Source organism: Nanorana parkeri, unplaced genomic scaffold (assembly GCF_000935625.1).
Source record: "Nanorana parkeri isolate BGI_ZX_2015 unplaced genomic scaffold, ASM93562v1 scaffold1742, whole genome shotgun sequence".
Lineage (NCBI taxonomy): Eukaryota > Metazoa > Chordata > Amphibia > Anura > Dicroglossidae > Nanorana > Nanorana parkeri.
Genome location: NW_017308010.1, coordinates 278,191 through 294,767, shown reverse-complemented (window position 1 = coordinate 294,767; position 16,577 = coordinate 278,191). Strand labels below are relative to the sequence as shown.

Below are 16,577 nucleotides of genomic sequence, written 5' to 3'. Positions count from 1 at the left end.
TCTTGCACTCTAATCAGTATGCCTATATAATGACGATTTGTTATCTGTACACTCATCTCCAAGCCTGATGAAGGGGACCCTGTGCAGCCCCGAAAGCGCTTGCAAATGAGACAGCATAAGTCAATAAATGGACGCTTATTTGCTGTAATAGTCGATCTGGTGTGCTGCTGACATTTCTCGACTATCTGCATGTTGGTGGCGCCATCCACAGTCATTTCAAGCTTGTGCATCCATATGGAAATCCTGGTAAGGAGTGCAGCAAGGATTTATCTCTTGTTCAAACTGTATGATGTGACCCATATATGCTAGATTAATGTAAAATTAAAAGAAACTAGGCACTGTATAAAAAGCATATTTTTTCTTTTTGTAAATAGAAAAAAAAATTCATGAAAGTTTTCGGTCTTGTTTCTTCAACTTTACAGTTGTAAGGTGTGGTGCAGAGTGCACCGTGAATTGTTTAGACATAGTTTGGTTGGCACGACTGCAAAACCCCCCCCAAAAACTACAGGTTTCTGGGAGCTTGGAAAAAGTATGTGTCTTGAAATCTCTATTCTCTGTTCCTTCCTGTTTTGCCAGTCTGTCTTCTTCGCTGAGCTTTGCTTGTCCGTCCAGGTGGTCTAATTGATTGCTTTTTGCCATCCATGGTCCTAGAAGGGCGTTTTCGAGATTTACACTTACTGCGAACATGCAGCGTCTTTGTGAGGCTGGAGATTCTAAAAGGCACAAAGCAGAATTCATCAAAACCCGAATTTATATAATTTCCAAAATAAGATACAAAATGTATACAAAAGTTATATAAAAAATAATTTCACCCATACTAATAAAAAAACAAAAAACAAAAAATGTTAAGCAGGAACATTGTTTTATTAGTAGTAGTTTGCACATACCAAAGTAAATTTAATGTTTAGCATAAGCACCTTTAACCAGTTGCCGTCCGCCCGTTGCAAAAAAAAGGACGGACAGCACAGTCGCATTGGCGGGTTGCCATCTTCAGACGGCATTTTTTTTCTGCTTCAATAATTTTAGGGCCATCAATCACTGATAACACTAGACTGATGGGCAGTAAAAGCTTTTAAAGCGTCGCCTACGGCCAATTTTGGGTATTAAATTTTTTTGAGGTTTCGCGCACGTAATTTTAAGGCTTGACATGTTTGTGTCTTTTTACCCGACGTGACCCCGTCTCTTATATTTTACCAAAAAATTGGGTAATAATAAATGTTATATAATATAGGGGAAACAGTTTAAAAAAAAAAAAATCCGGTAATTTTTCCTTAATATAGTAAAAAATAAAACCCCCAGTGGTGATTAAATACCACCAAAAGAAAGCTCTATCAGTCCCTAAAAAATGGTATAAAATTAATTTCAGTACAGCGTTGCATGACGGAATAAATGTCAGTCAAAGTACCGCAGCGCTGAATACTAAAAAATGGCCTGGATGGGAAGGGGGTGTAACACCGCGGACTTCAACTGGTTAATAACCACAGGGGTGTAAAATCCCTTTCGCCTGAGACCCGTGACATTCAGTTCCGGACGGGTAGTTTTTTTCTACATTTAGCCCTGTTTCGGGCAAGCAGCAGGGCTAAATTTAGAGGGGGAGCCGTTTTGTGCAAGTGATCTCGAGCTTGTAAGCAGCCTGATTGTCACTCCCCCTCCCCGAACACCGCCTCTCTCCCTCTGTCACCGCCCTCCTCCTCTGTCCCCGGCAGGTGCGTCTCTTCACGCACACCATCTGTCACCGCCCTTCGCTGCCTCTCTCCCCACCCGCTGGCTCCCTCCCCGCTGTGGTCTTCGGGGTCCCCTGCTCTTCTGGGTGACCCAGGACCATGGCAAATGAGATCAGGTTGGAGAGCGGGAGCAGAGCGGAGCACTTGCAGCCTTCCTGTCACAGGAGAACGAGCACAGTGATGTGCTAGAACTCCTGTATTGGAGGTTAGAACTCCTGTATTGGAGGTGACAGGTTCAATAAAGAGAACCTGTCACCTCCAAATGCTATCACACAGGGCTTGTTAGTTCCTGTGTGACAGCAATAAAGTAATAAAAAAAAAAAAATTTTAATAAATAAAAATGTAAAAATTAAAGCAACAACTAAAAATGTAAATAATAAAAAAGGCGATAAAGTAAAAATAAAATTAAAAAAAAGTAAATTTAAAAAAATTAAATAAATTTAAAACCAACCCCGCTGCCTCCACCATCTGCATGTGAATAAACGCATGCATAGGGCAGTGTGTGTGTGTGTGAGCAGAGTGGTGCCCCCATTCTACTGTGTGCCATATTGTGGTGGCCGGGCAGCAGCGCCCTTTATACAAGCACAATGTGCGTTAAGGCCAGACCTGGGCGATACGTGACAGTGCGGTAATCGTGCATGAAACCGCGTGGATAGCTGGGTGATCACGGAATCACACAGCACCGCTGATCACGCTGGCAGATTGCGCAGTTTCCTGCCGCAATGCCGCCCATGCAATTGCGCACAATCGCAGTTAAAAACACTGTGCGGTGCGTCGCGAAAAAAGGCACATGTACCTTTTTTCAGCGATTGCCGCGCTCATGTATCCCCAATTAAATCAATGTGGCCACGCGGCAACCGCACACGATCACGTGCGTCCTAGGATCGCCCAAGTCTGCACAAGCCCTAAAGGGTAAATTCACTTCCCCAAGTAATTTTGTGAAAATTAAATTACAAGCACAAATCTGGCCCCTTCTACCTCCCTGCTATACCTACCTTTCGGCGGCCAGTCGTTCCTGTCCGCCAGTATGGGTGTACCATCTGTACCCGTGCCATAAATTCTGAATTTCGCTCGCAAATTGCAAGCACTAGTTGGTCAACACGGCCACCTGACGGCGCTGACCAACGAGAAGCGTAATGTAAAAAAAAATTTTCAGTAATTTCTCCTGAATATAGTAAAAAATAAAACCCGCAGTGGTGATTAAATACCACCAAAAGAAAGCTCTATCTGTCCCCAAAAAAATGGTATAAAATTCATTTCAGTACAGCGTTGCATGACGGAATAAATGTCAGTCAAAGTACCGCAGCGCTGAACACTGAAAAATGGCCTGGCCAGGTAGGGGATCTAAACACCTGGTCTTCAAGCAGTTAAATAGAGAAAATAAAGGCAAAAACCCCCCAAAAAAATCATACCGCCAGTGAAACGCACGTTTCACTGAACGGAAAAACGCGAAAAAAACGAGCTGAAAAACGAGCATAAAAAAAAGGCTCAGGTCTGAACCCAGCCTTAGCGCTGCTAAATACAAAAAAATAATTTTAACCGAAATCGTATCAGGACAAGTAGATTGGGCCCACGCTTTAGTCCTTGGACAAGCAGTTTTTTGGGCTTTTTTAAATTTCAACACCTCTCCAAAGCAGAGCTGCGGCCCAACACTGAACCCTAAAACCCAGACAAATACCTCTTTGATAAAATCGGGGCTCCAGCTTTCTTGGGCAGAGCGAGTTTGACCGATGATTCTTCCTGGTTCTTGTCATTGTCTTCCTGCAGAATTAAACAGAATACAAAATTGCACTAGAGCACAAAAGTCACTTCTCATTCCGCAACAGAATAACTTATTTTGGTAATAACAGCAGGTACAAACTATAACAATCCTGTTCCGTGAATTATACATTATATTGAATTATACATAAATTATATGCAAAATATGATTTCGTATTAACACACACACACACACACACTGTCCCAGAAACACAACAAAGCGAGAGGGAACCCCCTTTTAGACATTTGTCACAGGTTCCCCCAGTTTAAAGATTTCCCATCAGCCCTTGTGACAATTTTAAAAAAAACAAAAAAACAACAACAAATGTAGGATTTTTGTACTCACTGTAACATCCTCTCTCTGAGTCCATTGAGGAACACGGCTTGATGATAATAAGCAACCTAGGGTTATATTGCCACCTACTAAATAATTGACTCTAGGCACATAGAAAACTGAAAGCCAGCCCACTACCGCCTCAAACCTGCTCAGTTGTAGCAAGCAGTCCAAAGAGAGAATAGCTTTTGAGGGGGCATGTCGCTTATTGGAATCTGAGAAAAGGACAAAAATCCTAATTTTCTCTATCATCCATCGTGGGACATGCTTGATGCATCCTAGGGACATCAAAAGCAATCCAAAACTAAGGGGCAGGCACACCAAAACAAAAAACACAGGCAAACCAGCCTAATAGGCAAAAAAACAAAAGTAAAAAGGGAAACCAAGAGCATTAAACAGCTCTAGCAGAATCTTTCAATCAAAACTAGAATATGCAGAAACAGACACACTGACCTTGTAAAACCTAGAGAATTTATCTACAGAAAACCAGGTTGCAGCCCTACAGGTCTGAGACACAGGCCTGAAGACAAAAAGCCCAAGAAGCACTTACTGCTCTAGTGGAGTGGGCTTTAAAAATGGAAGCACTTATCTCAAAAATCATAGGCCTGCACTATAACCTGACAAATCCCCTTAGAAAAAGTGGATCAGGAAGCCAGAGAACCTCTTTTAGGACATTCTGAAAATAATGAGCAGGGAATCATCTGCCTAAAAGAAGGAGCGGGCAATAGGTAAACCCCGCCAGCCCCACAACCAAGCAAAGGAGACAGATCTACTTGGGATGCACCAATGCCAGACACAGGGAAGGTAACACAAAATCCTCATTAATGTGAAAGGTATTGACTGCTTTGAGTAAAAAGAAGTGTAGCAATGTGTATAACCCCCTTGTAGAAAGGTATGAATCCGCAAATGATTAGCAAGATGACGCTGAACTAGAACTGAGCGGCCAGACACCTGACTTTTGTTGGTAATAAGGACCAAGTTTTCTTATCCAGTTGAAAGGAAGAAACAACATGGCCACTGAGAGGGAACGAAGAAGAAAGAAGGAAGAAGAAGATCTTCCACGTCCAAAGATAAACCTTGTCAGGAAGGAGTTATGAGCTTTAAGCATGGTTGCGATTACGGAATACAAAATGCACCAGTCTCTCAAAACCGAGGATTTAACTCCCTAATGACCGAGGCCTGTTTTTCATTTTTTGCACCCATGTTATAATCCACATTTTAGGCCTGAAAATTACTTAAAACCCCCAACCATTATATATTTTCTGAAAGCCAAGACCCTGTAGAATGAAATGCTGGCAGTTGTAAATTTTTATGTTGCACGATATTAACCCAACGTATTATCAAACCCAAAAATTTAGTGAAAAATGCACTCAAGTTAAATTTAGTGCCCCAAAACACAATAAAATACCCACTTTTTAAAAAATTTTTTTAAAGATGAGGTTAGGATGACTAAATACATACCCAACATGCCCAAGTTAAATACTGTGTGCGGCTGTGAAACGGCGATCGTTTCACAGATCGAAAAAACAAACAAACAACTGCCCACTGACAATCCCAGGGACAGAAGACACCATGACTCAAACATCTAGGTTTGCGGATGTACCGAAGGGACTGGATTTGTATCACATCATGGAACTGGTTCACGGGTTAATACCATTAATCCCAGAACTCTAAATGGAGGTCCGATGCCAGGATTGAAGTTGCCGAACCGGACTGTGCAGTAACAAAGGAAGGTTTTTCTGCAGCAACACGTATGTAGGTGTCACGCCCACTGCACGAACGTCGCAGAGAGATGAACTGTTGATGGTAGAAGAAAAAAAAAAATCTTCCAACTCACACAAAGAAACAAAGCAAAAGGGAATGTCCATTCCCCTTGAGGACACTAAGCGCAAATGGGCAGGTGTGAGGTGGTACAGTTAAAGCCCCAGTTTTCTATGTGCCTAATGTCCACTGGTCCTGTGAGCAGCAGTATAACCCAAGGTTGCTTATTATCAAGCTGTCTCCTTGAATGGACACAGGGAGGAATACCTTTTGAACTGCTAGAAATTCACTCAGCTACTAAGTCCTGACGTGGGCTCATAACACAGAGCTTTTTTGTGGACTTAGTGTTGTTTCAGTCCAAAAAACGACTAAATTACCCAACCATGCCTACTTGCAGATCTCCACAACATAACGGTGAATTATTTTGTTGTCCAAGATAAAAACTAGTAGGGCTTTTTGAGATAACGCAGCAAGTGTGGACTTGGATTTGTGGCTCTGAATTTCTGACAAGATCAGCAGGTTTTCTTGCACTTATAAAAATAGATATCAATCAGATATGCTTCCTCTACTGAGCTCTCTTTATGTCTTCCTGTGAATGTTCAATTCCATACCAACAGGGAGACTTCCTTCCTACCTAAGAAGTCTTCAAAACAGAGTTGCATTCCAAGACACTGGCCACAAAGGAACAATTCTATCCACACTGTATGTTATGGATATAAGAAATAACCCAGTAAAGTCACCAGGAAATGTGTATTAGGTGGTGTGGGTTTCTTATACCTCTCCATACACTGGGAACTCGAGCCAAGAGATGCAAAACATGTCTAGTATACACACGCGCAATAGTCCAATTTTCAATAATATTTTAGTTTCATAACTGTAAGCAATGCTCTTAATGGTTTAAAATAAATTTAAAACAGAACATCAAAATTCACGGGGACTTTGCCCATGCTGGGCAAAGTAGCATACTAATTTTAAAACCCTGTCCTTTAGCTGCACAAGTTTACTTTTGCTTTGTTCCCCTGCCCCTCCATTCAGCTGCCAGGAAGCAATGGAAATACCCATTACTTATAGGTAAAAAAGTGAATGTGACAGTGCTCATGTACCTGTTTTTCTAACAAGTGCATTGTGGATATTTCACTGTAGAAAGTCCATTATTCCACTATCGGGTAGACTTATGGTGACAGGATCAGCCAGGCACAGTTAAAAAGTAGAGGCTGTACAGGCCATAAGAAAATATAACCAACCCCATGTACATATTTAATTTCAAACTATACATTGGTACAGGGTTTAAAATAGATGTTAAGGAATAGTGTTCCAGTCCATTTCCTGTTGAGAGGGACAGTTTACAGCAACAACTTCCAGTAGTTCTGATCTGGAAGCGCTGACATCATCACATCAGCACTGCCTGAAATAGGTGTGCATTCACAAAATGCAAGGAGTGCTGCATTCAAAGATGCCAAGCAGATAAAGTTCTGAGGGAACCACCTATGTTAACAGCCCCCGCTAGAAAACTTTTACAAACCATGTATAGGCATGACGGCGAATAAGACAAGGAATTTCATACTATTAGGAGCAAGGCAAGGTAAAATGTCAGTTTGGGGAATGCAGTAGAGGGGGAAAGGGAGGTTTGCAGTACAATTCTATTAAGGCTGGAAAGTGTGTGCAAATAAATATATCACACACACGGCTTGAAAAATTTGATGGTGGCTCACCAGCCAGTCAAAAATTTCACCAGTCAGCATGACCGGACTATAGCCTTGCAATTTATGTTAAAACATTTTGGGTACAGAGAGAGCTTTCATTTGGAGGTATATAATCACCACTGGGGGGGGTTATTTGTTTTTGAACTATATAATGAAAAAAAGTACCATAAATGTAAAAAAAAAAAAAAAGTGTCCCTTACCCATATTTTATTTTTAGTAAAACATAAGAGTCGGGGTCACGTCGGGTAAATAGACACCAAACATGTCAAGCCTTAAAATTGCGTGCGCCCGCAAAAATCACAAAAAACGCCCATAGGCAACGAGTAAAACGCTTTCACTGTTCATCAGTTTAGTGTTATCAGTGATTAAAGGAGAACTATGGGGTTAGAGCTTTTCCCCATAGTTCTCCTTAGGGTAACGGGAGGACACAAACTAGCGTCCTCCTGTCACCCTAAGCTCAGTATAACGCTAGCTACAGCTCGCGGTATACTGAGACGCCGCAGCTGAAGCGGATCCCGACAATTATGTATGGATCCGCCCAGCTGCGTGAGTGACAGCTGGCTCTGCCTATCTGGAGGCAGAGCCAGCTGTACCCCCCCTCCCCCATCCATTCCGCCAGTCAGCGCTGGAGGAGCGGAGCGGGGAATCCAGTCCCTCCCCTGACACGCGTTTCGGGCCATCTTGTATACCCAGCTTAAGGACTTATTCCAACATGCTACATTGCAACTCTTTCCTGTGCATTTTGGTGCTCCTAAAATGCAGCAGTTGCAAAATGCGAATGAGCAAGTATTCAGTGCAAATGCTAATAAGCTGTTAACCATGGAGGATCAGGTTGCTTATTTCGGGCCTTTCTGTACCCTTTTTTTTTTCTGGGCTGGTTGCTAACACATGAGGAGAGGGGGTTCTGTTTACAAGGGATAATTGCTCATTGGTGGTTTAGAGCTCCTCCTGAGGAGGTTTTATCATACTGGAAGTTGAAGGAAGAAGGACTTGTTTGTACAGCTCTGTTTACAAGAACTGCTATAAAAGTACTTCACTTCAATCTGAGAAGTTGTGAGGTCCTTGGAAAAGGTCTGTTTACATATTTTGTTAGTGCTGAAAAAAAAGTAACATGGCTGTATGAAGACACTCTTTACTTTAGATCAATGGTTCTCAACCTGTGTAACCTCAGGACCCACATTTTGTCCTTGGACATTAAGTCGTGACCCAAGTCGTACCGCACTGGAAGGCACGGCATTGTGGTACCATGCCTTCTGGTGCGGGCGATCGAACTGTGGGTGTGAGGTGCGTTTGGGGTGCCATTCAAATTAATGGCAATGCAACACACCTTCCACACCAATGTGCACGATAGTAGGTGCGAACGATAGGTGCGATTGCGTAGTAAAGTGCGTTAATCGCACAGGACTGTGTGATTAAGCACACTGTACTAGTTTGAATGGTCCCTCAAAAACACCGACAGACACACACAACCACAGACATAATTTCACACACTCAGTCATTCTGACACACACATTCACATTCCAAAAATGTTTTTTTTTATAAGATCCACCCAGTCTCCCTATTTTACAAGAACTGGAGTGGATCCTCAGCCTGGGGTCCAGTGTGGGCCGCTGTGCTGTGTGCGGAGCCCCATCCATATGTGCATTGCTTGTATAGCTCCCTTGCGTGCGCTGTAGTGGTGCCAGGAGCCAGAATGTGATGTCACTCCGGTCCAGGCACCTCTACAGGGCACGCAAGGGAGCTTTAAGCAATGCAGGTATGGATGGAGCTCCCTCGTGGCCATATCCCCAGCCCACCTCCAAGCTGAGACTCGCCACCGGGCAGCATATTTTGAATGGCTGCTTGGTGTGAGAACTGACAGTGCTGCGCTAGGAGGAGGCAGAGGAGCCTCTCACCTAGAAAAGTGGAAGGCATGTGGCGACCCACTGAACACAGGGTCGCGACCCACTTTTGGGTCACGACCCACCAGTTGAGAACCAAGGCTTTAGATGTTGTTCACTCTTCCTGTCCACTCTAAAAGCACAAGCACAGTCATGGCCAAAAATATTGGCACCTCTCCATTTCTGTCAGATAATGCACCACTTTGCGTAGAAAATTGTTGCAATTACAAATGTTTAGGCATTCTCATGTTTATTTCTTTTGTTTGTAGTGGTATGACACAAAAAAGTGCAGGACAAAAGAGCCAAGCCCGACGCATTCCACGCAAAACTCCAAAAATGGACTAGACAAAATTATTGGCACCCTCATATAATATTTGGTAACGCTGCCCTTGGAAAAAATAACTGAAATCTTATCGCTTCCTGTGACCATCAATGAGTTTCTTACACCTCTCTAAAAGGATTTTTGGACCACTCTTCTTTTGCCAACTTCTCCAGGTCTCTCAGATTGGAAGGGTTTTTTTTCCCAACTGCTGTTTGAGAGCTCTCCACAGGTGCTCTATGGGATTCAGATCTGGACTCATTGCTGTCCAGTACTCTCCAGCACTTTGTCTGTAACCATTTCTGGGTGCTTTTTGACGTGTTCTTTGGGTCATTGTCCTGCTCTGACGGAGACCCAACTTTCTGGCGCGTTTCGTGGACCGATTTGCGCATTTATGAGGGCTATCCGGCTGTATCCTAATGGATATGCGCGAAAAAAAGCCCCAAAGCTCCTGTACTTCTTTGGGCGTAAGTTGTTTTTCAGCGCGTTCCGATTTCACTTGCTGGGCGTTTTACAGCGCGTCAATCAGCGCTGTAACACGCCCAGGTGTTAACCCGGCCTTAATGGCTCTAAAATTATTGCTCTCACTCCGACGTTTGCGGCGATATGTAACATGTGCGGCACAATAGGCGCAATGGTCTTTGCATGTAGGCGCACCTGACGCATATCTGCGTGTATATGTGGGGGGCGGGGACTTACATTTTTTTTTCTTTTTTAAAAAATGTTATGCTTCTTTATTTTTTTATGATTCTTTAATTTTTGTATTACTTTTTTTTTTTCACACAACTTTATTGCTATTACATGGGGGGCTAAGAAGCTCCCTATGGGATAGCCAATTTACATGACAGTAGGGCTGCAACAACTAATCGACATAATCGATTATAATCGATTATTGAAAAAGTTGTCAACTTTTTCAATAATCGATTAATCGGCTTCTGATCAGTTGGCCCTGTTCACGGCTCCACACACGCTGCGCGCCCCACCTCCTCCCTAACTCACGCTCAACGCTGACAGACCCGCATCCACGCTTTACACGCCGCACCTCCTTCCAGCCTCGCACTCACCGCCCGCCCACATTCTCCATCGGCACAGGGACGCGGGGAGAAGAAGTAAGGAGGAGCAGGTGTGGGCGGATGACAGCCGCCGATGGACAGGTCCGATCTCAGAAGCAAGTTGCTGGAAGACTGCTCAGGTAAGCCTGCACTTTCCCACACATGGTGCTCTATAATGTATTGCTGGGATTTGTATTCCTCTATAGCTGATGGTACATTGTGCTGTATATTATACATGGGAATACAAATCCCAGCAATACATTATATACCGTATGTATAATGTACTATTGCTGGGATTTGTTGTACTCTATAGTTGGTGATATTCTGCACTGCGCTGTATAGAGGACTACAAATCCCAGCAATAATACATTATACAGCGCCATGTGGAATTCCACCAGCTATAGAGGAGCACTACAAATCCCAGCAATAATACATTATACAGTGGTGCACTGCCGAATACCACTGGCTATAGAGGACTACAAAACCCAGCAACAGTACATTATACAGCGCAATGCAGAATACCACCAGCTATAATGTACTATTGCTGGGATTTGTTGTGCTCCTCTATAGCTGGTGATATTCTGCATTGCGCTGTATATTGTACTATTGCTGGGATTTGTAGTCCTCTATAGCCGGTGCCATTCTGCATTGATTGCTGTATAATTTTACACTTTCCATTTCACTATATTGCACACCACACTTTTTTTTTCTTTTTTACTTCCACCGCTCCAAGCTTGCTCCTTTCAATACAAACTAGTAGTCCATCACTGGAGCCATTTTTAAAATGTATTTGATTGTTTATCCGATTAACCGATTAATCGAACTTAATAATCGGCTAACTAATCGATTTTGAAAATAATCGTTAGCTGCAGCTCTACATGACAGGTCCTCTTTATAGTGACATCAGGGGTCTCGAAGACCCCTGTCACCTAGAGACCCCCAGAGAAGCTGATGAAGCAGAGATCGGCTCTGTGACTGGAGATCAAAGGGAGTTCAGTATACAAACTCCCTTTGATCTCCTCTCAGTCCCCGAATGCAGGAAGTGATGTATATTACATCACTTCCTGCATTCAGTGTCACTTTCCAGCTACAGAAGCTGATGAAGCAGATCCCTGATGAAGCAGATCATAAAAAAAAAATAAAAGCATAACATTTTTTTTTTTTAAATATTAATTTTTTTAAAAAGTCCCTGCCCCCCACATACACTCAGATATGAGTCGGGTGCGCCTAGGTGCGAAAAGATTGCGCCGCACATGTTACATATCGCTGCAAACGTCGGAGTGAGAGCAATAATTTTAGAGCCATTAATCACTGATAACACTAAACTGATGAGCAGTAAAAGCATTTTAATATGACATAACGTAGGGAAACTGGTGTTTTTTTAAAAAAAATTATGGTACTTTTTTCATTATATAGTAAAAAAAAAAAACACCCCCAGTGGTGATTATATACCTCCAAAAGAAAGCTCTATCTGTCCCCCAAAAATTGCATGGCTATAGTCCGGTCATGCTGACTGGTGAAATTTTTGACTGACTGGTGAGACACCATCAAATTTTTCAAGAACACACACACACACTAATAGTAGAGGAGGAGTTAAACTGGCACATTTATGGCATGATCTAAAATAATAACACGAATGCTGCAATACATAAAAAGAAAAATGAAATGCCCTCACCAACCATTAAAGTGTATGTCGAGGCACAAAAACTAAAAACAAAACAACCATATTCAGTACATATCTGCAATACATGCACATTTTCCTGTGTTTTATACCTTTAACTACCTCAGGGCAGGCCGTTGTAAAAAAACGGCCGGCTGAGAGGTCTCTAAATCTGAGCGGGCGTCTTTAGACGTCCGCTCAGCCACGCCCACCTGCACGCGCCGCAGGGCGCGCGGGAAACACCAGCGATTTAAAAATAGGCACAGATGCCTGTTAACATACAAGTGATCCGCCGGCTATAGAGCCGGTGGATCGCTTGTATGAGCTGCCGCCCGTGTGGCCCCCCCCCCCCTCCCTACGCGCCCCCCTCCCGTTGTCACGCCGGCCCCGGGCTCCGCTGTGCCCGGTGCGAGCCCGGGACCAGCATACGGCCTCTGTCACTCTGTCTCGGTATACGAGCTCCCTCCGGTCCCCTCTCTGCTGCCAGAATACGGAAGTGATGTATATTACATCACTTCCGCATTCTTGTGTCATTCTCCAGCTTCAAACGCTGGAGAGAAGCTGGTGAAGCAGATCTCTGCTTCATCAGCTTCTTCAGGGGGGTCCTACTTGACATTAGGGGTCTTGGAGACCCCTGATGTCTCCATAAAGAGGACCTGTCACTTCTTTTGCTATCACATAGAGGGGTTTCTTAGCCACCTATGTGATAGCAATAAAGTTAAGTGAAAAAACAAATAGGAAAAATAATTAAAGTTTCCAAAATAAAATTAAAGTCACACATATAAAAAGAATTAAAAAAACAAATTTTTTTTAAAAAGCCCCTACCCATACATACACGAATGCAAACATGCGTCAGGTGCGCATACCTGCGAAAACGATGATTGCGCCCATTACGCCGCACGTTACATATTGCCGCGAAAACAATGATTGCGCCCATTACGCCGCACATGTTACATATTTCCGCGAACGTCGCAGTGAGAGCAATAATTTTAGGGCCATCAATCACTGATGACACTAAACTGATGAGCGTTAAAAGCTTTTAAAGCGTCGCCTACGGTCAATTTTGGGTATTGAAGTTTTTTGCGATTTCGCAGGTGCGCGCAATTTTTAAGCATGACATGTTTGATGTCTATTTACCCGACGTGACCCGATCTTTTATATTTTACCAAAAAAATTGGGTAATAATAATTGTTTCCTAACAATGTAAAAAACACTTTAAAAAAAATTTCAGTACATTTTCTGAAATATAGAAAAAATAACACCCCCAGTGGTGATTAAATACCACCATAAGAAAGCTCTATCTGTCCCCCAAAAAATGGTATAAAATTAATTTCAGTACAGCGTTGCATGACGGAATAAATGTCAAAGGACAGCAGCGCTGAATACTGAAAAATGGCCTGGCCAGGAAGGGGGTCTAAACACCTGGTCTTCAAGTGGTTAAAGACCATGGCAGTACATGCAAAATAGGGTTTTTTAGGAAACTAGAAATTCCTGCGGCAGGAATCCCAAATATGTTGTTTAGAAGTAGCAGCTGTCACCTGTTGAAGTTAATGATCGTATCGCATACGATTACATGCAGGGTGCAGGCGGACTGCAGCTATCAAATGCGGTCGATGTCACCCGATCATTAACTTGAACGGGTGACAGCTGCTGCTTTTGTACGGCATATTTTTGATTCCTGCCACAGGAATTCCTAAATGCACATTAGCAGCTAGTGTGAATGTAGCTTTAGTGATAATATTATGGTGCAGTTTAAAATAAAAACAAACACGGAAGCAGACATTTTTTGGCTGCTGTGAGGAACACAGTTCCTGTGCTACAATAAATATATATTATACAGCTACGTAGGAAGGATTCAGAAAGGGCACTTCCTGTCTACCAGTATTTAGTTATTAATGTAAATGTCATAAGACCACAGGGAATCAGTAGATTTTAGGCCTCACTGGTGTCTAGTTGATAATGACTCTGTAATCTTTCAACAAAATTACATTTTCTTGAAAATAAGTCCATTATTCTAAAGGGCTGTCTTTATTTTTGTGTGCAGTTCATTTCAAAAGGGCTTCTATTGATTCAATTATTAAAAAGTACATGCTAACCCTAACAATGACATTTTAACTGGCCCATACATCGGAATTTAATTTAAAAAAAATGTTTTGTAACATTCTTTTGATTTTCTAATAGTAAATGGGGTCAAAGTAATCTTTTTTGACCATAGTAACAAAGACGAAACCAAAAAAACAAGGAGCAGAATTAAAATCTCTCTCATAAGAATGACATTTTAAATGTAAAAATGTTTGAAATGCTGTCCCACATTCATGTCTTCAGTGCCCTGGAGACTACCTCTTAAAAAAATAATTCAGCAATGGCATATTTCTCTCCCCATTTGTTCACTTTAAAGTAGCTGTGTGGGCAGTTCTGACAGGTTCTACGTGAGACAGAGAATATAGCAAGTATCAAAAATCGTCACCAACTACAACTGAGCAGCACAAGGGCACTCCTCTTCTGCTAAAAAATGTTTCACAGCATTCATGTTGGCTATTGTTTTTAATAAGGCTTTCTACTTCTGGGGTACTCTTAAAGTGACATTAAAGCCCAAAAATGTTTCCCCTCCCCCCAATGTTTAATTAAAGCACTTACCTTAAATGATGTCTCTAGATCCGATCTAGATCCGATCTTCTTTCCTGTCGTTTTCAGCCTTCTCTCCAGCGCTGCGGCGGGTCCCCAATCCAGCGCTGACTCCTCTGTCCTTGCTGGCACTTCCTGTCCCACGGTGTCTGCATGCGGGTGCACACGTTCATATACTTACTTTGCGTCTCTCCTCGTCTCCCGGCCAAAAATCCGAACTGCACATGCCGCCCGAGCAGTTTCACATTTTCAGACGGGAGCATGCGGGAAAGAGACAGGTAAGTTTAAACCGCTTTGAAAGCCTTTTTTTTTTTTTTTACTTTTTGCATATGACTACTGATTGCTAGCAGTAGAAATATGCAAAAAAAACCGTGAGGGTTTAGAAACCCTTTGAGCCTGTGAGAGAGGCGTAATTGCTTAAAATACAGTATTTCATATAATTTCTAGAACAGAGTCCTTACTGAGAACACTCGTCGTCCACTGGAGGGCACTGTGAACCAATGTCTTACATAGCAAATGGCACAAATATTTATATGAATAATGAACTGAAAAGTTATAAATCGCTTCCACAATTGAGAGGATCATGTGCTGAATGTTTCTTTCATTTAGCATTACTAACTGTAAAATCTCCATGGCGTAAAGATGTGTATAATTGTTTAGGCTAATCAGAGTTTCTTTAGTGCTATGTTTGTGCTGTTCTGTGCCATAAAAATGAACAATTGTGCTGCTTTTACTTTTAAGATAAATAGCAAATGTTCTTTTTTTTTTTTTTAAGATGACGACATCACCCAGCCCCCCACAACAGCAAAAAGACTTGAAACTGAGCTGGTTGGTTAGTGCCACTTTTCCGACTATCTAAAAGATAAAACTGTATTGAGTTAATAAATAAATATATATTCGTAAATTTAAATTGCGCCTTCGTGCAAAACAATATAAAAATGAACGAACGCAAAACTGTAAATAAGCAACTTATGTTAAAAATAATTTGCACTGCAGCGCATGGCGTACACCACAATATGGTGCTAACTGTTGCAAGTGTGGGGATTTTTATGTTAATAGCGGTCATCTGTGGCTTTTCAGCCTCTGATGACAGCTAACAATTTACAGGGGGCCCTCAGGAGAACCATTCTGATATATGTACATGGCCATGCGCTTAGAGCAGAAGGCTGAAAACCAGCGACGTATGGCATACTGACGTGGCTACCTGCAAGCAGTTGTGTTCTGATGCAAGCCTTACATCGGTGGCAGCGAAAGGGTTAAATGGCACAAACACGGCACTATCCAACCAGCCTGGTTTTAGATTTTTCGGCTGTTGTAGGGGGGCTGGGTGACCTTTGGTCACTTTCATTAAACCAATAGTAACTCAAAAACAAAAAAAAGGAGATAGAAGCAGAGATTTAAACAGCACAAAACGTGGCACTAACCAACCAGCCTGGTTTCCTTTATTTTGCCGTTGTAGGGGGACTGGAAAAAAACAATGCTAGTATCTTAAACATAAAAGTAGCACAAATTTTAATTTTTACGGCACAAGAAAGCCCAAACATAGCACTAACTATATATATATATATTTTTTTCCAGATACAACAACATGGGGTGCAAACTGGGTGGGATTTGGTCAAATAAAAACAAACTGTTATAAAACCATTAAAAAGAGAAAAAAAAAAAAAGCAAAAAACAGCACAAATAAAAACTTTAGCAGCACAAACCCAGCACTAACAAACGAGCCCAGTTTGATGTCTTTTGGCTGTTGTAGGGGTGCTG

At 42.2% G+C, this 16,577-nt stretch overlaps 1 protein-coding gene across 1 annotated transcript in view; it reads right to left on the bottom strand.

The window, feature by feature from the left end:
• Positions 1 to 530: 530 nt before the first annotated feature.
• Positions 531 to 16,577, bottom strand: part of NOL12 (nucleolar protein 12) — a 31,594-nt gene continuing 15,547 nt past the window's right edge. Inside the window, exons 5-6 of the mRNA XM_018571360.1 lie at positions 3,403 to 3,485; positions 531 to 713 (exon numbers count right to left, since the gene is read on the bottom strand). Of these exons, the coding sequence (XP_018426862.1) occupies positions 548 to 713; positions 3,403 to 3,485 (249 nt within the window). The 3' untranslated portion in view covers positions 531 to 547. The remainder of the gene's footprint in view (positions 714 to 3,402; positions 3,486 to 16,577) is intronic.